Consider the following 27,663-nt stretch of genomic DNA (forward strand, 5'->3'; position numbering starts at 1 on the left):
TGTCTTCTGAGGTTCGCCATCATGTTTTTTTGTGACCGCTCGGGCAAATTAGAGGCAAGGAAATTAAGAAAAACTATAAAGCGAATTAAGAGGAATCAAAGTGAATTAAGTAAACCATGTGTCTGTCTTTAATACATTGGCGCTTGGGCTTTCGGCTTCAAGTCATCTTAGGGATAACATAAGAGACCCTGTGAATTTTGCTGTGACTTGATCCCTGGAATATTTCACCCGACAGGGTAGCGAAGGTGACAACTGCGAGCTAGCCCATGCTCCCAGCTTTAAAACGGGCTTTTCTAGCACTAGCAATTATTACACAAAGTCTCGTTTAGAAGCCATCGTTGTCAACTTCACGCCCGATGACGACATTGCAAAACGGCAGCGTAGCACAGCCCATGGCCTAGGACTACCGTACTTCCCCGAAAATAGGTCGACCATGAAAATAGGTTGACCCCTATGTATTGAACCCACCGAGAATAAAAAGAAAACAATTAAAATATAGGTCAACCTTTTTTGGGGGGGGGGGGGGGAACAGTGGAAAGTTCGGGAAAAATAACCAAATCTTTATTTACAGCACTCTCAGCTAAATCATAGGGCGATGCCAAAAACTTAATCATCGTCAGAACTTCCGGACATATCATCGTCGGCCGAAGTCTCGTCAGCTTGGTAGACAGCGAGAGGAACGCTACTGGTGCAATGGCGAAACCCGACGCCTGAGGGATGTGTGCAAGCGCGGCGGCCACGGCACTTGCCGGTTTCAGTCACCTACCAGAGGCCAGCATTGGGCACATATTTGACACCAGCATTGTGTCGGAATTCAGATGAAACTCGTGTTTAGTCGGTAACATGAGGTCTAGCTGAACGCTGACACGGCGTTCGTGTAAAGGTCTTCCGTAACAGGAATGGGAAAGTTGAAATTGCCGGGGGCCAGCCATATAACGCATTCAGTGTTTAAACAAAGAAACGAGAAACTCGTTTCCCTTTCGTTCCACGAGCCCATCATTTTATCCAACTCCATTCGTGCCCCTCCTCTTTTTTGCATGATCTTTGAAACAGCCCTTTAACGAAAGAGGAAACCAACCTCGATGTGCATTGTGCAGCTGCTGAGCATGTTTTCCAAGGTTAAAAGATGCTTTTTTTTATTCTGTTATTCAGGACTTTCTTTTCATTTGAGAATTTGTCTGAGGTTTGTTTTAGTTTTTGGAGCAGCATTGTTTTCATTAACTTTCTTGCTTTCGATATCAGTGACCGTGAAACAGGTGACGCCTATTGAGGTGCAATTTGTGGCATAAAAAACATTTCTGGATAATTTGCTACTGAGTCACGTGGGGTTGCTTTCAAAACTGTAGTTCATGTTGTTTTCTTTGCATCGAATAGGCCTAAGAAGTATTTGAACTTCCATTAAAAGTTTTTTTTTTTTTTTTTTTTGCCACAGTAAATGTCTTTGCCATTTGTACGAGCAGCGTTGGCAGATGGGGGTTTCCCTGGGATGATCCCTCTTCCCACTACCCTTCACGCCCAGCTCTGTAGCCAACCTTACCCCCTCTAAGAATTCCTCGCCAGGCCACTGATCTGGATGAATCAAGTGCCCAGGATTTTCACTTTACCTGATTTTCGCCATAATTTGTTTAGTAGGTGTCTCTTGGTGTTTTACTATGCGTTTTAAATCCTGCTGTCATCTAATTAGTTTGGGGAAAGCTAATGTGTGACATGCACTTGTGAGCAGCAGCACAGTACGGTATAGACCACTTATAATGTAACCGCTTATAGTGCAGGACCGGGTATAACGCGGCTTTTTTAAACCACCGGTTCGCCTCTCATAGAACTCCATGTATTTACATACCGCTTAAAATGCAGGCGCGCAAAGGGAAATACCGGTTATAGTGCGGTTTTTGGAACAGCGCGCCAACTGACCGGCGCAGCGAGCGCGCTTCCCTGTGCGACGACATATAATGGCGCGAGCCGCAAGTTGGCAAGCGGCACTCGCGGGGCAAGGAGGTTGCTCGAAGGAGCGGGGAGAAGCGTAGAGGCTTCAATTGCCATAGCGACGGAGGGACGCACGCACGTGTCGGTCACGTGCGTGCGTCCCTCCGCTGCATTGGAAACAAACAACCGCAACGACAGACCAATCGCAGGTCGAGGAGAACTGTTCGCGCGCGTTGCATGCCGGTCGCGGGCCGGCTGCTTCTATGCGCGAACATGGCTTCGGTTGTGATCGTCGGCGTGGTTACGGAGCCACCGTAGCGTGGTGGAAGCTCATCGTTTCGCGTAAAAGCTCTATCCTTGACTGAATTTTCGTTGTGTGTCGCTATGATAACCCAGCACGTATTGGAAGGGAAGATCCACCTAATAGTGCGGCAATGTTGTGGCGGCACTCTCAAGACGGCAGAAACGCCCGTGTCGTTGTGTTTGTTTACTTGACTACAGTGGTGCTTTCTAAGCATTTGTGTTTTCGAACATAGCCCGGATTTTTTATTTGGAGCATTTCATGCCTGTGCTCAAGTTGAAGGTATTACTGGCGCGTACCATATAAAGGATGCGAATTTTCACGCGTTTTCATCGCCGGAGAAAAGAGATTAGGGTTAGCAATCCTGAACGCTCGCAACGTCCGTCCGCAACCCGCGACGCCGTTAAAAGGCTGCGCCATGCAAAAGTCACTCATTTCTTTCAAAATGTGTGACACACTTGAGAGAGAAGTGTACCAGTCTGGTGAAATAAAGACTTTCCTCAAACTAAGCTTTATTTTTCATCTAACATAAAATAAATTCTTTTACAAAGGTGAGTTGTCTGATGGCATATATTTTGGCCTGAAAAATTGATGTTTTGGTTATAGCGCGGTACCGCTTATAGTGCGGATTTTCGCGACTCCCGCGACATACATTATATGCGGTCTACACTGCAGTACTAAGGCAGGAACTGCTCTTCTGTTCCAGTGCGTCACTCTTCTACATTGTGAAAGGCGAGGAGAAAGGCCACTTCAATATTGGCATCCGACGGTAAGCTTCCGCTACACGTGCGGAGCCCTCCCTCTCTCATCCGGCTCCTCCTCTACCTCTAGAAAGATCATCAAAGCCCTCTTGGATGCCATGTGTTGCCACAAGAATGACACCACTGTAAGTACCCCGAGCAAATGCAACGCTTAAAATAACTTTTTTTTGTTTGTTAATTAAGACTGTTTTTTCCCCCTAATGTGACACTTGGCTTATCACACTATAGTCCGTTGCTACCCAAGAACGAAGGGCGAGGGTAAGACAGGCCGGGGAGGAGGAAGCAGACGAAACACTGGAGAAGAGAGGGGGAAACCTCCTTCTCTCTTTAGCGTTCCGTCTGCTTCCTCCTCCCCGGCCTGTCTTACCCTCGCCCTTCGTTCTTGAGTTGCAACGGACCATAGAACCAACTTCTGAGAGAATGCGAATTAAAAAACGGTCATTTTTGTTGTTTATTATATGGCCATCGACCAAGGAAGATGGCGGAGTGGAGGGCACACATGACCCAGTCCACCAAAACAAAAAGAAAACAGAATGTCTATTTATTTTATGCTTCATACAGCTTTTAGGGGCAAAGCTCCTTAAGGCCCGTTCACACTCTTGCGACCTCTTAAACCTAGGTTCCTTAAAACTTCTTAAACCAGAGAACACACTGGCGCCATCTATTGGGAAGCAGTGTAAACTCGGCGGTCCGGCATATTTTGTTTTATTTCTCGCGCATTATCCTTTCTTTCTTGGCTCGAAAAACTTTTGTCAATGTTATAAACGAGCCTTTCTATGGTTATTACGCACATTTGACCTCGGAAATCCCGCAAAACCTTCGCTCTTGTGAAATGCAGTTCCAGGGTCACCGCATAGATGGCGCCACAATACCAGCGTGTTCCCTCATTCTAAAAATATTTAAGAAGTTTTAAGAGATCCTCGTCTCTCTCAGTCGTACTCGGTCGTACTCGGTCGCAAGAGTGTGAACGGGCCTTTAGGGTCTAGCCTTGTCCGTCCGTCCGTCCGTCCGTCCGTCCGGCGTCCGTGCTCACATAAAAAGAAAAGATGTTTGCACAGTCGACAAGTTTCGAACCTGTGCGGGGAGACCCCAATGGATTTCAAGTCCATCGCCTTAACCACTTGGCCGCGACTGAGGGACGAGTAGGGGGCTCCGAGATGTGGTAGCAACTCAAGAGCTAGGGTTCCTGTCAAGGATAAAACGTGGCATGTAGCTGCTCAATGTATATACAGGAGAGGGCGCTGCGGTCAAATGCGTATATAATCGCGTTAAACTTTGCATGCATTGGCTCAACGTTCATAGACGAGAGGGCGCTGCGGTCAAATGCCCAAATGCGTATATAACCACGTTCCATACCACACATTCTCTTTCTGACATGGACCGTTGACTTAGCGATGGAGGTGCGTTCCTGCGGCTTCTAGCGGATCCAAGCTGATCCGCTAGAAGAACCACTGGCTCTGCATTTCACTGACCATAAAGCAGTAATAATGAAGTCGAAATGCAACCTGGAACTCAGCACTACCTATGAGCACTAAAAAAAATCAGCACCATCACCACTACCTTTGAACAATAAAATCTGTATCATCAGCACCACCAGAGCTTTGCCTCAATCAACATCATTCACCCCGTGGAGATGCGGTCAAAATTTTTATTAATGGGCCGTAAATATTCTAAGGGAGCACATGAGGAATGCAGAGAGAGAAAGTCGGGGTCATAGGCATCTCACAAACTTTTGTCAAACTGGTTTGGCAAAACCAGTTTGAACTTCGAGCAGAATTTGAAGAAGTTAGACTTACGAACAATGTTCTCACACTTCTGCACCAAAATTATGAATTTTGTGAAAACCTAAAGTAGTTACTTTCTATTTCATAACATGATAGCCAATGCGTGCACAGCATAAGAACAAACATATGGGCTTTAGTTTGTGTAATGATGTGATACAATCAAACAATATGCCTAACAAGTATTGTAGCCTCTGCCAGGTGGCGTCGGCTTACTTTCCATTGCCGCACAAGCGCATAATAGTGAAAAATTAGTTAAACTTGCGTCATACCTTGCAATAGAAGTTTGAAAAGGGTAAATATGGCTGGACTTGAACCTTTGGCAGGTTCACGACGTCCCTAAGAAGAAGTGGCTCATCCATTCATGAAGTACTGCAAAGAACTGACGAAAGACTCACGACCAACGACGCACCTATCATAAACTTTTCATACAAAGTGCACATCAAGCGCAGAGAGGCGTCATTGGCCAGTATATCAGTGATGGAAGTGCTGCGCCATTTGCGCCAAATTGTTCCGTGAACAAAAGTCTGCTACATCTTGCGCCAAAATGCCATTTTTGCTAAGAATTGTGCCACACCTGCTCCAAGATGGGATTGAAGCAAAAAAATTAATATTTTATTATTGGTCGACCCTAGTATTCGGAGGAGTAGAAGGAAAGAAAAATTGTCCAAATATGAATTTCACACCGTCTTCCACTCACTATATAGGTAGTAGTTTGTTTTGTCTTAGATCGGAGCACAGTCGAAGGCTCGTACACATACAAACATATTAATGGCGCAAGTCACGGGAAATTCGCTGCACTTGATTGGTGTAGCCGATTAAAGAACATGTACAAGGAGATGACGAACGCCATGAATTTCGCACCAGTGCATCAACCGGCCAGCGCATCAACGGCTCTGGCCGGTTGATGCGCTGGCTGATTGATCGCCGACATCGTCTAAATTTCCAGACGATGTCGTCGATGTCGGGAACTACGAGTCCCGAGAAAAATTTGCAAAGTAGTGGCATTGCCGATTGCGGCTACTGCGATAAAACAGAGCCAAGGTCTTGTACTCCTGATAAGACCACTCGATTAATCGTTCCGTGACTGCAGAGTACCGTGGCAATAGCACCGCTTACGTCAACCTTTGCCTCTCACCAGCGTGGCGCGCATCGAGCTTCACTGCTTTGCACCGGAGTGCTAGGAGTAGCCACTGACCTAGGGAGTGACTGGCTTAGCTTGAGAGGCACACAAATTATGCTCAGGATTATTACGGGTCAACCTTCTTTGTCAAAATTGTGAACTAATTTCTAACTAAAAAAAAGAGCAGAGAAAGAGAGAGAAAGAAATGCGAGTCTATATATATTTGAATAGATACGGTCGTCACGGTAGTTCCCGTGCAGCTGTCGATCGAAAGAGCTGCGAACTTTGACATAACTCTGGTTCCTACACCACTAAAGAGCAGTGTTACCTTTGAAGTGCGAGTGTAGGCTTTTATAATATTTGGGATGGTTGTTTCTGCAGTTAATGATATTAGAGTCTTTAGTTTGGTAGGTTCATTAAAGTTACGGGACACATTTTTATTTGTAGACGTGTTAGCGGATATGTTGGTTGTTGCTGTCATTTTACAGAAATTATATTTACGGGCTAAACGAGCTACTGTGTGTAAAACGGAGAGGGGAGCGAGGATTTATCCCAATAAAGTGTCGTACTATGATTCCCTTTTGAACCATTTTGATACCCATTGTAAATGAAACATACTCTGACTAGAGCCTTATTTAAGAAGACTGAAGCAATATGCTCGAGTATCATTGAGGAACCCTTGATCACTACAGTCGACCCCGCTTATATCACACTCAGGTATTTTGAATTATTGTTTATATCGAACAGTCTAAACATCACCTTGAAAATCACATGTAATACTATAGGAGCGTTGTTTTTCTGTATCGAACTCTCGTGGCGGGGACACTCGATATAGCGAACTAGCAAAGGAAGCACGGCTGCTCGCACCAGCGGTCGCTTCTTCGGTGGTCGGATTGCATTGGATTACGCCAGCGGCGAGTACATATCTGGCGTCGCAGGGCTGGCAAACCACCAAGCCAGCATACGCACACGGGAATACCCAGCAAAAGAGCAGTTGGGGAAAAAAAAAAGTGGAGGATGGCAAAATTAAGAAAAAGGGCACGCAAAAAAAAATAAAATAAAAAATAAAAAAAAAGTTTGTCAAGTTGAGTGTCTTGACCACAGCGGTTAAGCAATCACGTTTTTAATTCCTATCTTTGTTTACCTTTTTCTTTCGCTGTTTTTGCTTTGCCCGTATTTTTTCTTTTTTTGCTGCCTGAATTTGGTGAGGTTTCTTTTTTGTTACTTATTTAACTTTAATCTATCAATCGAAAGTTTTTTTTTATAAAACTTTCTTTTTTGTTTTTCTATTTTTAAAATTATTTTTGTGTTTTGTTGTTGGCGCTGTGTGGAGGTCGTGACCCGACGTAAACGACCGCAAACGCCGTAGCGTAAATGCGGCGGTGTCTGTGATCTTCACCAACTAAGCTCTACGGTATTTAGCGGCTCTTAAAAGCTCTATTTGGGAAGGTCTCGTTTGTCGCGACCTTCAGTATTAGCAGAGATGCGCAGCAATTTCAACTGGAGCTTAAGTTAACATATTTTTGTATACCAAATTATAGATATATCGAACTATTTTACAATCTCCTTTGAATTCGATATATCCGGGTTTGACTGTATCATAAATGAACTCATATAAATATGCAATCAATTTTTCATTCTCAAGTGATGTGCTAACAGATGTTGGCGTCTGCTCCAAAAGCGTCAGTGGCTGCTCCAAACCAATATTTCGCCTGCTACAGAACCTGCTACAAAAGGTCAAATGCCGCTTTCATCACTGGAATATTCTTACCTTTACCCTGATAAGTTCTGAACGAAAAGGAAGACTTCATTTATCATGTCATGATACTACACCCACGCCATGCCCCTTTTTGTTTTTCTCTTTTTAGACTTTCTTAACCACATTCCTGGCAAATGAAAACTAATGCACTTGACATGTGTTGCATAATCACTGAATGCATTGTCCACATTTACACAAACTTGCTTCTATTTTTGATGGGCTAATTTTTTTATTTCCTTCAGATGAGTAATAAAAAAATGTGTGGCACCTATAAAAATTTAATTTATGGCAGGAAAAAGATGTTGGATAATCAACTTAGGGTTCATGAGGAATTACCATACTCACCACAGGTTGTTTTGGCTAAATTACAGCCTAGGTGTAATTTTCTTTGTCTGGTACTGTAGTTTCTTTTTTGATGTTCGGACCAAAAAAGAACCTGCACTTTTGTTTCGCTCGATATTTGCCAAAATTTGGGTGGGTGCTTTATTAGTAGTACTTTATGGTACTTTGATGTTTGCAGTGATCCAAGTTTGTGAGGATGCCAAATTAGAATGATATAAGATTAGCTATCATAGCCACAGTTGAGAGCTACAATTTACTTTATAAATATTTGTCAGGGGCAATTTGAAATAGTATTTTTCAGCATGTTTGTGATAATTTTGGGCACACATACCTGTGCCTAGGTGCACAGCAAACGGCATTCATGTTGTGCTGCCTGTTTCCCCCTGTATTTCTTAATTAAGGATTAGATAGGGATCTTAATATTACAAAATATATTACAAAATTGTGTAGATATTGACTCTTGCAATTTTCGCCAGCCCAAGCTTTTTTGCTTCAGCAGTGTATCGGCATCATTGTACCCATGATGAATACCTACTGTGCTTGGAGGGATTCCTGCATTTCAAGTCTCTCATGATCATGAGCATGACTGTGAGGACACACATTTTGCAGATGCTGAGGAATGGCTGTCTCACATTGATCCATTTCAAGATTCCTCAAGATGTGGTAAGCCTTTTCTTCCTCTGCACCTTCACTGGTACCCTGTCCTAGAGTCTGATCGTATTTGCATTAAAGTGGACCTTAAACACTGCCTCAGCTCAAGAAGTAGCTGAAGAACGCCTTTTCAGTGTGGCCAATGCAAAAAAGAACTTTTTTTTTAGAAGTTTTTAGGAGCCCAGACAACACCCATTTCAACTGTTTGAGTTTGCCCTGCAATATGTCAATAAAATGGCAGCCATGGTAAGGGGCAGTTTAACATGATATATTTCCAACATCAGATCTCAAAGACATGACTGGTTCCTGGAATGAATATCTGGTATTTGCTGCATCTTTATATTTTCTGTTCAATTTCTGTCTGCTGACGTCTTAACTGACAGTTGTTTCAAATTGTTGTGGTAGTTGTGCTGGTCCTCAGAACCACTGATATTTTTAGTGACTCCAGTTAACGGGCAGTCTACAGCTGAAGAGGTGAACAGCTGTCTACCTGTTCAGCCGCAGCCTGCTCTTCAACTAGCTGATTTAGGGGGTCTGGCAGTCATTGTTTGGGGCACTGCAACCCCACCAATGCTGATGCCTGTCCATCTGCAATCACTTCAATCTGAGCAATATTTTTGGCATTTCCTTTCATGTAATTTGTTGCCTTTTCAGGGTCTTTTCATTGCACGGGCAATTAAGAATGCCTGTTGGAGATACATTCAAAGTGCCATTAATGTCGGGGAACTATTGCCAATGTATTCAGTGCTATGGGGCACTGTTTCTTGGCTCAGTCTAAGTTCAATGGCACCTTAATTGTCTGTGTCAGTCAGACTGGTCAGAAGCAGTGGATGGTACACATCTTTTATGAATAGTATTTGATGGAATTTGGAGCCAAAAGGAGCCACACCTCAGTCAGTTCATTGGCAGAAATTATTTTTGCAAGGGAACCTTTTTTTTTTTTTTTTATAATTAACGTTGAGGGTATTTGTGATACATGAATGACTGTAATGAGTGAAAAAGAGTATTAAAGGTTAGTATGACTCATTGCAGGCATCTTTGTTGTGTTCCTCGAGCCTCATGGTCAGTGGTTATTCATCCATTGATGCAGGTGGCTGTGGGTGTTGCAAATGTTTTTCTATTTTGCTTTTCTGGTGCTCTAGTACGTAACTTCTTTAATGGGATTCCTAGAAACCCTGGGGTTTCCCAGGGTACCCTTTTTGGGTTTTTTAAACTCTAATTTTCTCGATCGTCTGCCCCTATGATTAAGTGTTTTTTCCAGTTTAAAATTTATATTCTAGCATATCTAGTCCTCCTATCCATGCGCATCTCTAGCCCAAACCCTCCTTGTTATGTACAGTCGGCAGCAAAAGTTTGCGGGGCACAGGAGCGCCAGCCAAAATGATTGGTTGCGCCTTCTGACGGCGCGCGGCCGTTCTCGAGATTCACACTTTGAGAATGCACATACTTTCATGCTTGCAGTGATGTCTTTTACTCGCTTCCATCCAACACGCATGAGATAACTGGAACCGGCGCAATGTGCCGCTTTGTCGGCCGTCATGCCGCGCATCTGCTTCAGCCACTGTGATGGATGACAAAGCTCGCATGCTACAGGTAACATTTAGCCGGACCTTGCACCAATCCCTGTCATCTCATGGGTGTCGGACGGAAGCGAGTGAAAAAAACATGACTGCGAACACGAAAGAAAGCACATGTGCAAAACGTGAGTTTTGAGAGCGGCAATGTGCTGGTCAGAAGGTGCAGCCAGTCATTTCAGCTGGCACTCCCATGCCTTGCAAACTTTCGCTGCCGACTGTACATTATTGTTTACTAAGTCTCTAGTCTTCTGCACCGCTTTATTGCGGCAATGTGAAGACTGGAAGGGTTCCTCGGCTATTGATCAAGAGAGATTGTCGTTCCTCGAAATTGTGAGGTTTGAGACCCCCTGCTCTAGTATAAGCCCATGAGTCTTTCTTTTTTTTGCAAAATTGGCTTCTATGCATTTGTCGACCAAAGCTCTATTCTGGGCATTGGTTGGCCTGGGTAAAAAACGTGGCTTCATGACCCTCTTATAACCCTGTTTTCATGCCTGTGTTGCAGCTGTTTGAGTATGAGCGGCTGGTGGACATGCTGCTACACATGGTGGCTCAGGAGGAGCAGGACGAGTTTGTGCAGCGCATCGGCATCTACCTGCTTAACTCCCTGGCCTGCCAGGTGGATGGTCTGCAGAAGAGGCTCGTGGGGGACAAGGGAGCTATCACGGTGAGACACTGCTCACTTTACTTTTCTTGAGAACCGAACTGAATTCGATTTGTTTGAAATTGGGCTTCCTGGCCCACGGAGGTGCCAGGAAGACTGATACTTGGGCTGTCTCACGGTTTTGAAATAGCAATATGATCAGGTTTCATTAAGATTTTAAAAGGCTTTGTTTGGGTTTTTTAAAGTTTCGGTTAGGCTTTATAAGATTTTATCACAATCTGACCAGGTTTCATAAAGCTTTGATCAGGTTTCATAAAGTTTTGATCAGGTTTTATAAGACATCGTTTGGATTTGATCAGGTTTTATAAGGTCTTAATTGAATTTGATTAGGTTTTATATGGTTTAAGCAGGATTTAGTCAGGCTTCATAATGTCTTATAAGGTTTCATTAAGATTTGGTCAGGTTTCATAAGGTTTTAATCACGTTCTGTAAGGTTGGGATTACCATGGAATACCGTGCATCCGCCCATTCCACATTAAGCGCCCACACCCAAATTTGTAAGATCTGAGGAAATACGCGCAGTAAGTACATTTATATGTAAAATTGATAACCGGACAAGCGCCCATTCCCTATTTTTTCGCGATTATCTCTAAACTTTGAGTGGGCGCTTGCCCGGTATTTTACGGTAGGTTTTAAAGATTCCATAAGATTTTATCAGGTTTTTTTATGGTTTTGATTTGGGTTTATAAGGTTTTATAGGTTTTATGAGTTTTGTCAGGATTTATAAGATCTTGATCCATTTTATGAGTTTTTTTTTTATAAAGTTTCATAAGGTCTTGATAAGCTTTCATAAGGTATTGGTTTGGTGTTACAAGGTTTTTATAAGGTTTTAAGACATTCTGATTAGAATTTATAGGATTTTGATCAGGTTTCATAAGGTTTTGATTAAGCTTCATAAAGTTTTGTAAAGTCTTAATAAGGTTTGATATGGTTTTGATGAGGTATCATAAGGTTTTGATTGGGTTTCACAGAGCTTCAATAAGTTTTTGCTAACGTTTAATCAGGTTTCGTAAGATTTCGATTGGGTTTTCATTTTGTTTCATAAAGTGATTTTTGATAAGGTTTGACTAGATTCTATAAGATTTCATAGGGTTTTGATCAGTTTTATAATGTTTTGATAAGTTTTCAAAGGGATTTGATCAGGCTTTATAAGGTTTTGATTTGTTTTATTAGGTTTTGATTATGTTTCATAAGGATAAGCTTTGATAAGATATAATGAGAATAAGCTGGCAAAGTTTTGATAAGGTGTCATACGATAAGCTTTGATAATGTTTCATAAGGATAAGTTTTGAGAAAGATAAGGTTTCATAAGGTTTTTAAGATGCTTTTGGGATTACATTTTGTAAATTCCAGGGTGTCGAACCGGAACCAAACCGAAAACCGGAACCGAACCGGTATTTTTTCCGGAACTGAACCCGAACCCGAACCGTTATATTGTTATCGCGATGAACCCGAACCGGAACTGAACCGGAAAAAAAATAACGGTTACCGGCTCATGTCAAAACGGTTCGGCCACGCGCTGTTGACAATGAATGTGCTATCAATGCCATTTGTTTTTTAAGTGCCGTCAACTGACACACACCTCGCTTACATATTTTTCTTCTCCACTCAGTCTTAGGAATATATAAACGCTGCATCCATGAATCTTGACATAGGAACCAGTATTGCGCTGGTCGCGGCTTGGACGGAAGAAAGAAAATTAAAAGGCTGTGCAAAAAAAAAAAATCGCGTCACGGGATTTTATTTTTTTACAATATCGTAAATCCTAAATGCTGCTATGTGCTCATTTCATAACATGTTTCTAGAACGCGCGAGTTCTTGAAGCTTGCTTCCATCGGAATGAGAAAAGAAAAGGCTGTGGAGTTTTATAATAATGCATCCGGTTTCGTATAGGCACTTAGAAGCTAACATATTTGTGAGACAGCGAACTCTTCTATTTTAATATTTATCCTATTACGTCCTTCTGACGTTGCGTTCGGTGAAGTGGTTTTCATATTCCGTATCTTGTTTAATGAAAACTTCTTTAAGGGTCTAATTTGAGTTATCGAAGGCTAGTTCAAATAAAGAAAGCTGTATTTTCTCCCCACTGTTCCTTCAATTGCTTACACGCCGAGGTGGCGGGGTAGTTAGCGAGTTCTACTTGTAAGTGGGTTTGTAAGGAGGTCGCGGATTTTACAGCTACTGCGTCGGACCCAATTAGATGAAGTCCGAATGCGTAAACGTCGGTGAGGTAACCTTTGAGTGCACATAAAGAAACCATTCCTGGTAGAAATCCCTGAGCCTTACACTACGATGTATCCCGTTTCGTATGTGCTGATTTCAGATGTTTTATTTGTAATTTATTTTGATGTTGCAATTTGTCGTTTATAATTTCCGAACCGGTTCGCGAACCGGTTCAGCGCCCCGAACCTGTTCGCGAACCGGTTCGCGGATCGAATTAATCGAACCGGAACTGAACCGGAACAAAATAAATTTACCTGAACCTGAACCGTAACCGAACCCGTATTTTTTTCGGTTCGACACACTGGTAAATTCTTAGTGATTTTCTTGTGGCGTCTAAAGTTTGCCATAGCATGTCCAGTATCAAATTGGGTTTGACTGGTAGCTGAAAATCTATAGGCCAACTATTGTACTGAAAAATTATAGTAATATATAAATTGAATTGTGAAATGCATTTGTTGTCCCCATTACTAACAAATATATTTTGGATTCCTGTTGACTTTGTTATACCTAGCTCAACTGGATAGGGCTCGTGTAACATAAAAACAGTGAACAAATTCAGGGTTGTGCAACTGCGCCTTACAAGCACAGTAGATGTTGCGGGATATGGATACCCAGCAGCTTCAATGCTGGCTGTTTGGGAGCACCCTGTCTGGTGTCCCTGAGACATCTGTTCTACCACAGATCATGCTGCAGCTGATTGAGACAAGGCTCTTCCGGGGCTCCTCAGACGAAGTGATGGAGGCCGCTTGGAGCACCATGTGGAATGTCACAGGTAAGGGAACACTCGGAAGGTGTACATGACAGCAGGATGCCTCTTTTGGTTCCTTTATGTGTGCTTTTTGTGAGGATGGTCAGATGTTGCAGCCAGTCATTTTAATCTGTGAAGACTGATGAAGGACGAGGTAGGAATAATGTCTCAACCAACCACTCGAACCAGAAACAAAAACTAAACTGACAGCTGTAAGAGGGAAAGGATTTTTGGTAAGGTAACAGTAATAAAACTTTATTTGGATCTGATAATAACTGAATGGAAACTGTAAATAATTAACTGATAACCAATATCATCATAGCATTTCTATCAGCATGCAGATAAATATTAATTAAAAAATCCTATTGCATCATCTTCAACGGCAGTTTTTTTTAGTTACTTGCTGTGAGGGAATTATAGACTTTCAAACCTTAGGCCAGTGGTATACCCGCTTCTTGTAGAAGTATATCCAAAAGGCAGAGACTGCAATTGTAGCAAATGAGGGGGAAAAAAGTCCCTTCCACAAAGGTCTTTGCTCACCATGACTGCTGGTTTCCTCTTCTCCCCTTGCCTCCTCTCCAGTGTTTCCTCTGATGAGGTGTAAAGATTGGGCGGCTTTATGGCAGCGGCTTGTCCTGCTATACTTACCCTGCAACAGGCTACACTTTTGGTTGGCAAGCAGTTCAGTGAAAAGGCTGACATTTGTTTGTCAATTGAAATGCACCATTTCATGAATTTTTCAAGAAGAGGCAGGTTACACTGATAGCTTTGCAAAACAAATTAACTACGTTGCCATGTTTTTACAAAGTAGTGTCCTACACTAAAAAATAGTATTTCTGTGGTCATTTAAAGTGTATTTATCCCACTCATCCTGCAGTACATGGAGTGAGTGGAGTGTCTGGCTTCCTGTTTCATATGGTGCACATGTTAGACCTACTACTCCGTGAAACCTGTTTAGCTTTTGAATAAAACAGGTTGAAGAAGCTCAGGAAAGTTGCAATATTTATTTGTTTAAAACAAAAGTTTGTTTGTTACAGAAGTAGCTTTCAAGCAGCCATTTTTAATGCTTAGCTGTGAACTGAAATAAACTGGTTTCAGTGTAATGCCAAACCGAGAACTAAGGTTACATTAACCTGAACCCCCAAAAGTATTGGCACATTTCATAGCTTCACAGTCACTAGATTCGTAACTGAGCCACAATTTCTTTTAGGTTTGAGTCCCTGATCTCAAAACGTGCAGTAGTGAAGGGGACGTTTGTAACAGTCATAACCTCAGGTGGCTCGTGTTTATGAGCCCAGAGGTCGTCATCGCTTGCAGCTAGATAGACTGCAATGGGTGACTCTAAAGTCGCTGGAACCTGGGAAAGTAGCACCTTTGCCTTCCCTACCTGCTAGCCGGACACGAACAGATACTAACATATGGACGACCAAAACCTCACAAGGTGATTGGTTGATCGGTGGCCGTTGCTATGGCAGTCGCCATTTTGGCCCCTTCATATTTTCGAAGCTTCGATAGGGTCGTTTTAGGCCAATTGTGCCAACATTGCCACATAGCATCGTCGTGCTGAAGGCGTTCCTTGCCAATATAGGTAAGCGTCTTTGGCACTGTGTATGCAATCAACTTATCAATCATGCCCTTCTCCTCGGATCTCTTCCAAAGATATCATTATTCTTGCGTATTGAAAGGCAAGAAAATTAATTTTCGATGCCTCCAATTATTGACGACGCATGTGGTGGCAGTACGAAGACGTACGCTTGTTTCGCCAGTGTGTGGAGAACAAAATCGCGGTATACAAGAAACTTCTCTATAAAGCTACCCGTCACGAGCGAATTTAGGTTGGTTCACTAAGAACGGAGAGGTCGAGGAGAAATTGCTCATTTTATAAACCGAAATGGCGATCATACAGGGTGCTGTTTCCCAGGACCCAGGTACCTTAGTTGACTCTACATGTACCCCTTAGGAAAAAGCATATGGCTTGCTTTTATGGGAGAGTGAACCATATTCTGTTGCACCCTTTCAATAGGTCCCCTTAAAAGTGTACCGAAGATGCTTTGTTGTTGAGAACGATAAGTGTTCGGTAGATGGAAGACGGCATGCATGTTTCCCGAGTCTTCATATGAGGCTAGTAAACCTGGTCGATTCACCTGGTGTTAATTCAAGTGCAAGACATGGCCACCATCACTCAGAGTGCTTGATCTCTTCGTAGACGAAACGCCCATCAACTGCCAGAGGTTTCTGGATGGTGGAGGCATGGCGCTGTTTCTCCAGTGTCTCCAGGTAAGTAGCTATGCAGCCAGGAACCTTGGCTTCTGGTTGCTGTTTGTTTGCATGGCACTATCCTCTCATTTTTTCACTAGCCTTTTCTATTACCCATACGAGGAAAACATATATCGTAAAATCCCGCACAAATGCCTGCTCCTTGAGATCGCCATCCGAGAGATCGCCCATCCCCTTTTTTGGGCTGAATATTCATAACATAAAAATTACGAAACATTGGCAACATCGGCATTCCCGCCAGATATGGATCACGCAATGTCCGATAGGAATACCCTCAACGGTGCTATATCCGGTACGGGTACATGTGATAAGCGAATTCCTGGTAGTTCCCTCGTGGTTATTGCTTCATGACACATGAATCTGCTGTGTCCTCGATCTACGCATTTCGTTCCGGTGACATGCGAGTTTGTAGTGGGTTCTCGCTTTTTTTACAGTGTAATTGTTACGCGCTAGGATCTGGGAAAAAATGTGTCCGTGGATGTTGACGGAAAACTCCCAATTGGTCGTGGCAAATAAAAATAAAAAGAGGGGGCAACCACCGTGAGTCAGTCTTCCTTCGCATTATTAGATAGTGAGGTCCTGATCCCTTGTTATCATCTCTAGGTATCGTCTTTGAGGTTGTCTTAGAAGTCGTCCTTGAGGTCGTCCGAGAGATGATCCTAGGTGTCATCCTCAAGGTCGTCCTAGAAGTCGTCATTGAGGTCGTCCGAGAGGTGCAAGTGTGCGCCTTAGACACACTTGGAAGCTCCTGCCGCCGGCTTTAGAGACCTGCGGACACACACAAGCTGCGGTTTTGTTCTTTTGCCTGCCACGCCGTTCTTCACGTGCAGTCGTCTTACCATGTCACCGGGCCATAAGCGCACGGCATTGTTGCCTCTCTATGCACGACATGTATGCTCAACAATGAAATGGCTCTGTCGTTTTCCTCATATCACATGCACGTCCTTCGTGCACATGCTAAGTGACCTGATCTGCCTGCACCCGGGAGAAGAGGGGATTGGGGAATGTTCACCCTGCGGAAAAGTGCCGAGGGGCTGCGTTCACCAAGCTTTGTTATATAGTATAACCGCTGCGCGAAATGCTCACGCATTTCTTTGTGAATCAGCGTGGTGGCAGCAGCGATTTCGGCCCCTTTTTTTGTTTTTATTAGTATGTGGGAATTTTTTACAGCGGAGCTGTTAAGGGCTTGTTTCCCCACAATCGTGTACCGGTACTAAACAAATGTCGACACTCGTGGTCGACACAACACTCTGGTTGCCACCATTGCTCATAGATGGCAGTAGCTGTCCAGAGTGTTGTTTTTGCTGGTTGTCTGCTTGCCGCCGTTGCTCCATAGATGGCAGCAACCTTTCCAGCCTCGGCAACCAGACAACTTGTTGCGGCCGTCGCTCATAGATGGCACCAGCATTTCTTTGGAGGAAGAAGAACAGAACAAGTGGTGAAGTGCGCAGCAGTGTGAATGGTTCCACAACCGCCAGGAGGCCGCTATCGCCTAAAGTTCCACTGCGTCGAGCGCTTCAAATTTCTTTGCGAAAGAAGAGCAGATCGCTCGCCTGAAAAGCCACTGCTGAGAACAGAAGCAACAGCTCCGCTGCTCTTCCTTCTTTACCAGAGTGGAAAGGCTCAAAAGTTTTTTTATTTGATGATGTTTAGAAAATATAAATTGGCAGTGGTGAACTTGTGATGGTATGTAAAATTTGTAAAGATAAATAGCAAAATATTAAAATTCTGGTTAAAAAATTGCGAGAAACTTAAAGGAGCTGCACAACAATTTCGGTGCTTTGCTTAAATAATTGGGAAAGTTGGTGTCTCGACCCTTCTGAAGTAAAGAACAAAAAACCGCTTTTGCCTGCATGCCCTAGTTTTTATTTTAAAAAGTGAGAAAGGTTGAGGTTTTTGGCGTCTCTCAACGCCCTCACCATCTTCCGAGTCACGTGCACTGTGATGTGAGAGGGGATGCATGAGGTTTCGGTGAAGCTCTCTCCGACGTCATCAGTGAGCAGTGAGAACTCACCCGATCGCAACCATGTGACTACGTGCTTGCGCCATCCAGCTTTACAGCCGTCCGGCTTCCGGCGGCTTCTCACGGTTGCAGATAGAACTGACGGTTTTGTTGACCTCGGATTATGGCGCCATTGAAACTATGTATAATAAAAATTTTGTCGAATACCAGGTTTTTGGCACATTTATATATATGTTGTAACTACAAGATTTATAGAAAAATTACCTTTTATTGAGCAGGTAGTTACACAACTTGCTGTTTTTTTTTTATAAGTGCCCCTTTGACGTCGCGCCGCGTGGTTCTCATGGCCGCCGCTTGCGACTGCAGATCGGGAAATGTTTTGCCTCGCGATTACGTGGCGGAACTGCAGCATTTCGAAACAAGGAGATGTTTTAGAGCGCAGCTCTTAGTCGCCCACTTCCGGCTTGAGCGCCGTCGCCGTAACTGTGCGTTACATAATGGAATGTTTTCCATAATGATGTCACACGTAACGCCACTCAACGCGGGAAAATGTTTGCGCTAAATTTATCGGAGAAATTTTTCTACTAAATTTAGTGGGAAAATTTTCTCGCTAAATTTAGCGGAAATATTTTCCACCAAATTTAGCGGGAAAATTTTACCCTCGTGACGTCACACATGATGTCACGTATGACATCACGTGAATGAATGTCATGTCCCGTAAAATCTAGTGGAAACATTTACCTGTTAAATTTAGCGGAGAAATTGACGTCACGTGACCTCAACACCAATTCAGTTTCTCCGCTAAATTTAGCGGGAATATTTCTCTGCTAAATTTAGCGGGGAAATTGAGGAGGGGCATACCTTTCCTCCCTCCTCCTCCCCTCCTCCTCCTCAAGAGCTGAGTTCGGCATAACAGAGAATTGTAAACGCCTAATTTTTTTTTTCCTTTGTGACAAGATAAACAATGTCAAAAGTACAAGATGCAAATTCTTTCAACTTTAAAATCATTCCACAGCTTCATTAAATTGAATGCCATATCAATTATATAAGACACATATTATGTATAAACATTGCCAAAAAAGTATGCCTAGGGTTTCACCCAGGGAGTCACGTATAACTCTGTTCTGTATGCAAGCACAGCTTCCAGCCTGATAATGTCTCCCGTTTGTTCTTTGCAGGCCTTCACTGATAAGCCAGAGCTCCTTCGCAACATGATGGGCCTTCTTGTAAGTCTTGCCCAATTGGGACGGCAAACAATTGCTACTTCTACTGCCTTATAGGGCAACCTTGCCATAATGTTATTTTCTTAACGTCTCTAACACTTTGAAAAGTGCCCTGCCAAGTACTTTTTCTTTTACATGTCTCGCATTGTATGCTGATATGCTATGTTAGCACTGGTGCTAACATAACATAGGTAGAGCAGATTCTTTGTTAACTCGACTTCAGAGTTCACATGTTCTCAGTTATGTTCTCAACTATTTCTTGTGTTCACATGTTCACATGTTCTCAACTATTTCTTGAGTACCTAGATTTTCTAAGTATGTCACTTATCCGCATTATGAGCAGTTTGGAGGTTGACATACTGACTCAATCGTTTGCTAAACAGCGATAAACGTTGCAGTTTGTTCACGGACAAAACTAAATTTCTTTTTTAAGGGGACACACCCTGTGGGAGGGTCAACTTTTGAACCCTTGGCTTAAAATTAGTGAAATCTACAGGGTAGGCTGGTGGCCATGCTAAAGGGTGCATAACAAAATTTCAGGTCTGTCGGTTAAGTGGGAAGAAAATTGGGGCAGCTTTTATCAGCAACACGCCTACATTGTTCAGTTAACCTATTGTCGGAAAACTATCACAATATTCAAGATTTTTATTCGCTAGATATCGAGTGGATTGCCTAGGCGGTGTGGCTATGGAAAGTATTTTTGTAAAAAGTTGTTTATTTTTATCAATTTTTTCTTCTGCAAAATTGGTCAACTTTTTGGTTTTCTGTGTCTTCAACAAAATGTCAATACTTTTTATAAAAGACATACATAAAGTGACAAAAAAATTCGATAGGTGCATTCCTTATTAAATTTCAGTCAGGAAAAGTGAATAGTGTGCCTTCCCTGTATTGCCATTATCAAACGATAGATTGACTAAAATGGAATTTATACCAAAAAAATGGAACGGAGAAAAATGCACTTAAAGTGCTCCAAACCCTACCTTTTCTTTAGCTTCGATGGACAGAAAATAATTTATAAAAAGATTAACTATGCAGTGTAAACTAGTGAAAATTTCTGGGAATACTCTCTAGATGTTAATGGATGTAGATATGTAATTTTTCAAAATCAATGTTTTTCGCAGAATTTTTTATCTGGGTCCGTAGTGTCCCCCCTTAATACGGAATGTGTCCTATGAATCGTTTTCTAAGAGAATATTGTCATGAATGAGCGTCTAACGAGCGTCATGAAAGATGGTCACAGTGAGCTTCACGAACGAATGTCACCCTGGAAGCATTACAGACATTAAGATGGCATATAAGGCTCATATATAAAGTTTGAGCATCGGTGGGGCTTAAATCTGGGTCGCTGCAGTGGTGACTGGATACTATAGTCGCTGAGCTACTAGCAGTGCTGGTCTGAAAGGGTAAATGATTTTATTTTAATGCAAATGTGCCGGTAAGAGCAGCAGGTTCTGGATGAAAATATTTTTTAAAAATACTACAAAAAGTAGTGAATAATTAGAAATAATTAAAAATAAAATATAGTAACAATATTAAAATAAAAATAGATATATAGAATAAACAAAATTAAAAATATAGCAAAAACTACACGCAGTATGGTTTGTGCGGGACACATTGTGTGCTCCCTGGTCTTTGTCAGCATGATGAAGCCGGTATAATGTTTTTCTTCGTGGGCAATCTTGTGTACCAACATGTCTTTCTTAAAGAAGTTGGTGAGGCTCAAAGGTAATGAAGGTTACTGACACGGTTATCTGACATCCTTGTAAGCATCGTCAGAACTTTGTCTAATGAGGAAACGCCCTTAGCATTTTCTTCCCAACTAGGAGGGTAGCGTAGGGAGTGGAGGAGGAAGCATTGATAAGTGTAAAGTAAGAAGCGTATTTCATGTTTTATTTTTAAGTTCACCATGCATTCAGGTGTTGCATCAAACTATTTCATCCCTTCCACATGCCAGCACATTTACGGTTGTGTTTTGTGCTTGGAGTCGGTGCAAGTGATGCAGTGTCTAATCCTGGGAACAGGTGCTAAATTCTGTGAGAATCCTTAAATTTGATAGTCACCGACGATATAAGTGTCGTGCACTGTATCCAGGGCAATGTGGCTGAGGTGAAGGAGCTGCGACCACGGCTGATGAAGGACGACTACCTACAGGTGTTCAGGTGAGTCCCACTTGCATCAGCTTGGAATCTGGAGACGCCTCGGTGGTCCCGAGGCAAAGTGCTGGCTTACGGATCCCCAGTTGCCGTGTTCGAATCTTGGCCAAGGTGCCCGCTGTCTTACGGAGGCTTATTGCAGAGGAGGTTGCCGAGTAATTGAGATTTTGATTGCGAGTTAAAAGATCCCTGAGAGGTCAAAATTAATCCTCAGTCTGCCGCTGGGGCGTGTCAAGTGCCCTTCAATTGTATTTGGCACATAAAAACCGTCCAAAATTTTTGCCTTAGAATCTGGGAACCATTTTGGCTTCAATCGCACTTAGGAGCTTGGGGATGTCCTTTGGCACAGCAGATCCTCAGCTCCCCAGCTTTAGGATTTGCCTAGAGCTAGATAACATTTTAGAATTCTGCACCCATAGGCAGCCTTCCAAAGTGACGTCATTTGCTCCACTTTGACCCAGCCACATGAAGCATTCGTGCATACATATTACTGCACTCGTCTTTCCACGGGAGTTTGAGGGGGTTTACCTAAAAGGTTTTAGGGGCAAAACTCCTTAGGGTCTAGCCTTGTCTGGCATCCATGCTCACATTGCCATCCCATCTGTTTTCTTAAAAAAAGAAAAAATGTTTGCGCAGTCGACAGGATTTGAACCTGTGCGGGGAGACCCCAGTGGATTTCTAGTCCATCGCCTTAACCACTCGGCCACGGCTGCGAGACAAGCAGGGGCTGTGAGATGTGGTAGTAACTCAAGAGCTGGGGTTACTACTATAGGGGCAAAGCTTCCTAGGGTGTAGCCTTGTCCATCCGTCCAACATCCGTGCTCACATCGACTGCCATCCCATCTGTCTGTCATGGATGAAACGTTGCATGTAGCCGCTCAACGTCTATACAGGAGAGGGCGCTGCGGTTAAATGCGTATATAATCGCGTCAATCTTTGCATGCATTGGCTGAACGTTTATAGACGAGAGGGCGCTGCGGTCAAGTGCTCACATGCGTATATAACCGCATTCCATATCACACATTCTCTTTCTGACATGGACCATTGACTTAAGCAGTGGAGATGCATTCTCACGGCTTCTAGCGGATCAAGCTGATCCGCTAGAAGAACCACTGGCTCTGCATTTCGCCGACCTTAAAGCAGTAATAATGAAGTCGAAACGCAACCCGGAACTCTATGAGCAAGAAAGAAAAAATCAGCACCATCAGCACTACCTATGAACAATAAAATCAGTATCATCAGCACCACCAGAGCTTCGTCCCAATCAACACCATTCACCATGTGGAGAAGTTGTGATTTTTTTTTTGATAAGAAGTGGTTTCCAAGCATTTTGGGAGTCACAAGAAAAAGGCTCGGCTACAGAAGCTCCTAGGTCACGATTGTGGACTCGCTTTTTGGCAGCAGACGAGTTTATTATGTTATCGTCTGGCAACCGGTGTAGACGTTTGGACTCAGTGGTATGCAGTGCAAAGGAGTTGAGTTGATGCAGGTAAAAAATTACTTGCAATTGGCCTGCATGCAGGAGAAGAGTTGTTTGGTGCTGCAATTTGCTGCACGTGGGCAGACGGACATGCGAAGTGGAATGTCGACGTTTGAATGCATGTACAGTTCCTCAATACCCCTCTGAAACCTGCTTTACAGCTGTGGCATTTTCAGGTTTTCTGGTTTTTGTCATAAAGCTCAACGTTCTGGCTCTCAGAAGGATGTGTGTTCTTCAGGTTATTCAGGCAATTATCATGAAAAATCGTTATCACAATGGATCTATCAAAGGAATTCACTACCTCGAGGAATCATTATTATGAAGGATGCAGTACAAGGTCATTAATTTTTTGGTTGTTTCATTTTCCTGGATGTTACGTTCATGGTATGCAACATCCTCAAACTTCTATAAAGCTATTGTAATAACTGTGCATTCTTTATTGCATTGCAATTTCTGGGCCTTCAAAGCTGTCACATACAGAAGATGGCAACATTTCTGAAAATATGAATTTCAACGATCACTGCACATGCCCGGCATGCAATAAAGAATGGTTTTGTGGCCGGACGAATGAAGTTGACTTTGCCCTTTACATAATTGGTTGGCCCTCGTGCCCTGCTGTGCCATCCAGTTGAAGCTAATGGTTGAGAACTCAACCCCTTGAAGTGCGGTGCTCTTATCAGAGCCCACGCGTGCAACCGCATACCACAGAATATCTCTGCGCCTCATCTGTTTCACCCACATGAGGGGCATTCAACGTTTCGGCTTTTAGTGCAGTTTCATTGGCTTTGCACAGATATTGGTGGCACGTGTTTTGAGCCACGTGGCTTTCAAGAACGTGTTTGCCATACTGCAGATACATCCTGAGATGAAAGAAGAGCTACAATGCGGTGTATAGCATAGAGGATGAATGGCAGCTGAGTGCAGATGAAAGCAGACGAAAAGAAGTTAAGAAGAAATAACAAAACTATGAAGGTTCCTGAGAACCGAACCCAAGACCCCAAGACTGCGAGCCCGATGCTCGACCACCGTGCCAGTTGTGAAGCGTGTGAGGCAGCGTTTATTAAATACGATAAGATTTCTTTAACAAACCGACACTGCAGGACGTGCAAGTAGCGCGAGCGAGTCGTCGCGGCTTCTGCTCCGGCTGTGCGAGGGCTCGTGCAGCCGAAGGGCAATTGAGTGCAAGGTCCTCGAGCAGTGGCGTACCTGTTTTTGAGTAGGGGGGGGTAAACCAGACCCCCGCCCCCTCAGGGCCAGGAGGGGTGGGGGGCATGCTTTTGGTATTCCTTGGGCGCCGCCAGCCAGTGTTTGCCTTGCCCAGTCGTGACTGTTTCAGGGGGGAAAAAGACGTGTTTTGCCCCCCCACTCTGAGAACTGGAGGGGGCAAGCGCCCCCCTTGCCCCCCCCTGGTTGGTACGCCCATGTCCTCGAGCTCATGTCCGCCATTGAGCAGCGATTCTACAGCTTCACACAGGGGGCACACTTTTGAAAGGTGTCCATGATAGAAGTTGTATGCTTGATGGAAGTGTTTGAGAAAGAAGTATGCTGAAGAGGACAGTACTGAACAGAAGCAGCTATCAACACAGGCTCAGTCTGTTTGTTTTGCCAATGAGACACCGGAAAAGAAAGAACCGCGTTTGACTAGAAAGAGAGAAGCAAGGTAAGCTTATTCTGCTACAACCGAGGGCCAAGTAAAAGATTGAGGTTTGCCTCCATTTATCGGCGTCGAAATGCGAGAGTGTTTCGACGTAGTCTGCAGCAAGGCACCGCAGAAACGCGGCTCCGTTTTTGCTTTGATAATCATCACCTAGTGCTTAGTTCACATTTGTGAAATTGTAGACACAGTCCTCTTTGTAAAATGGGGGCTTCGTTATTGTGAGTAGAAGGAGCTTATAGAATGCAGAAAGCATCGTTAACGCCACACTGTCGGAACCTCCCGACCAAAAAAGGGTAAATATTGCAAATTTGACAAATGGCCCATCTATGTTTTTCTCACTGTCAGCACCAGACAATTTGAGAGTAAAAGTAGTCAGCCCAGTTTCAGCCATTTTGCACTCTGTAATGTGCTCAGTCGTAAAGGTGCAACGAATGCTGTTCTTTTTAATTGTGATTATGGTTTTTGGTGGGCTTCACCCTCACTTCTTGATCTGTGATGGCGCAATTACAACCGAAACCAGGGCGCATTCATACCCAGTTTGTCGCCCAATCACTGAGCTTCTTCCTCAAACTCCAGCGTGGTCTGTATTGTCCACTCAAAAGGGGAACCTACCTTCCGCATCAGCCACGAGGACATTGCGTACAAAATTTGGTTTGTACACGGTGCTGCATTGTTCCGGGGCAACCGAAATACCTGGGAAGATGGCTGCCCTTTTCCTCGAGATGAGGGTATCTCGGTCTTTTCAATCTCTAGAGACCTGTTTTGATTAACAGCCGAGGAACCCTTCTCTGTCTTGGCATCGACGCAGTAAAGCGATGCAGAAGCCCTCAAGCCCTTTAAACAATAGTTCCGACGAGTGATTGGCTCATTGTCATGCATTGGGTGGCTCAGATCCGTTAAAATTAGAGGTGTGCGAATATCAAAATCTTTCGAAGCGAATCGAATCGAGTAATAAAGGTTACAAATCGAATATTTTCGAATACTAATAGTAGTTTCGAGTAAGAACATTTTTGAAAACAAATATTTTCTTTTTGATGTGAATTAAACAAGAATGTTCAATCAAAAAACACAGCTGGAATTTTTTTTTTCAGCAAACATTTACGAAAAGGTTACTTTTATTGCAATAAGAAAAATGTCACACATGTGACTGATCAAAAAACAAAAAGCTTGAGGCACACCTAAGCATTTCTTATGAGTTCTGAATGCGAAAGCATGCAAGTTGCTCGTCCGCTTCCTTTGTCGTCTGCTGTGTACCAGCGCACGCGCGCTTCGGGATTTCGGAGGTTATGGCACAGCGGCCAATGGGAGCCCTGTCGACATGCGCCAACCAATGGAACTGAAGGCGCGCGGGAACTATCTGCTGTTTTGTGCTTCCAACTGATGACCTCAGCTCTCTCTATGAGACAGTTAATGCTTTTGCATTAGAAAAAGATCAGTCAGTAAAACACCATTCAATGAGTGAAGTTAGAGAACGTAAATGAAAGTACAAAAGTAAAGGCAGGTTGGCAAGCCACAACGCAGTCAGAGATTGCGTCGCGGGCGAACGGAGCCATGTGAGCGTAAATGAAAATACATAAGGGGTGGCGGGTTGGCAAGCCACAATACAATGTAGAAGATTACGTCTCGACTTTATGCAATCTTTTTTTCACGCGCGTGAACGCAACCACGTGAACGTAAACGGAAGTACGCAAGCGGAGGTGGGTCGGCAGGCCACAGCATAGTTGGAGATTATGCGATTGCGCTGTGCAGCCGCTCTGACTATGCACCTTCTCTTTCCATGTGCAATAGTTCTGTCCGTAGAGGGCGCCACAAAAGAAATAAAGTAAGAATATGTTTTGTTTGTTTTTTTGGCGGAGGGAGCAAGCCTCACTTATGCCAGTAAAAACGGGTAGAAATAAATAGCAAAAGGAATACTGGCAAACTGATGAACTGGAAAATCAAGCGGAAAATAACACAAGCCAGTTATCGCTGATAGCCGAGGTCAGCCATAAATCTATGTCCGAATCCATAGCACCTTGGCTTCTCTAGTGACTGTAGGTACGAAATCGCAAATATACGTATGGTTGTGCTACATTAAAAAATAATGTGGACAGGACAAACGGAAATAAACAGCGCGCAATAATAGACAAGGACTTAAGTCCTTTTTGCGCGCTGTTTATTTCCATTTACCATGAACCAACTTGCCTACATCACGACACTAATCCTGTGGACAGGAAGGAATACACGACGTCTCGGGCGGATGCATGAAACGTTGTGTGGTCTGTCGCGGCGACTCATGTGCAGTTGCAAAGCGTATTTCTTCATCCAATCTATCACAGCATTTGTGCCATGACCACTTCGCCAACTCTGCAATCCAGGCATCATGGCAAGCAGAGGACGGATCGCGCTACTGTGTGCAAATAACTTTCCAGTGCTTCCTAAAAAAAAAAAAGAAAAAAAAAAAGTCATTTAGGTTTGCTTTTTTGGGTTTGCCAAGCTCGAAACCATACTGCGCAGCCCAAAAACAAATCGGGGAACTCGACTGCGAGTTGACACTAATCAGCGAGTTCCGCATTATTCATAGTTTTCGAAGTATTCAAAGAACTTAAATAGTTCGAACAGCGAAAGTGTGAAGCGAATCGAATCGAATAGCTAGCATTATTCGCTAAGTATTCAAAGTTTCCAATATTCGCACACCCCTAGTTAAAATACTAGCGCTTAAACGGGGAAACACTTTACATGGGGAAAGAGGCAGCCGTGGAAATTTCGGAGCTCGGGGAGCCCCCAGCTTGCTAGGAACGTAGTTTGAGAACTCATGCTCCGGATCTCTAGCGTGAACTCTCCGGCCGTCCGCTCTCCCTTCCTCCGTTTCAGCGACCTGCTGGACAGCACGAGCGACGGCATCGAGGTGAGCTACAATGCGGCGGGCATCCTGGCCCACCTGGTGTCGGACGGGGCGGAGCAGTGGGAGCGCCACGGCATCCGGGCCGTGCGCAGGGACCAGGTACTGGCCCGCATGGGCCGGGCCATCGAACGCTGGGCCCTGCTTGCCAAGAGGAACATCAACTACCGGTGGGCTGC

The 27,663-nt window shown here is 43.7% G+C and overlaps 1 protein-coding gene and 1 non-coding gene across 3 annotated transcripts in view; one reads left to right on the forward strand and one right to left on the reverse strand.

Moving 5' to 3' along the window:
* Positions 1–27,663, forward strand: part of LOC8031162 (protein zer-1 homolog) — a 78,442-nt gene that overhangs the window by 36,745 nt on the left and 14,034 nt on the right. For both annotated transcript variants that reach the window (XM_040213222.1, XM_029995241.3), the window contains exons 7-15: positions 2,931–2,993; positions 3,056–3,110; positions 8,600–8,653; positions 10,721–10,882; positions 13,784–13,874; positions 16,057–16,127; positions 19,269–19,316; positions 21,405–21,472; positions 27,457–27,654. In XM_040213222.1, the coding sequence (XP_040069156.1) occupies positions 2,931–2,993; positions 3,056–3,110; positions 8,600–8,653; positions 10,721–10,882; positions 13,784–13,874; positions 16,057–16,127; positions 19,269–19,316; positions 21,405–21,472; positions 27,457–27,654 (810 nt within the window). The remainder of the gene's footprint in view (positions 1–2,930; positions 2,994–3,055; positions 3,111–8,599; positions 8,654–10,720; positions 10,883–13,783; positions 13,875–16,056; positions 16,128–19,268; positions 19,317–21,404; positions 21,473–27,456; positions 27,655–27,663) is intronic.
* On the reverse strand, positions 4,039–4,120 carry Trnas-uga. Its single transcript has one exon. It is a non-coding gene; the product is annotated as a tRNA-Ser (tRNA).

Source organism: Ixodes scapularis, unplaced genomic scaffold (assembly GCF_016920785.2).
Source record: "Ixodes scapularis isolate PalLabHiFi unplaced genomic scaffold, ASM1692078v2 PGA_scaffold3__209_contigs__length_174095766, whole genome shotgun sequence".
Lineage (NCBI taxonomy): Eukaryota > Metazoa > Arthropoda > Arachnida > Ixodida > Ixodidae > Ixodes > Ixodes scapularis.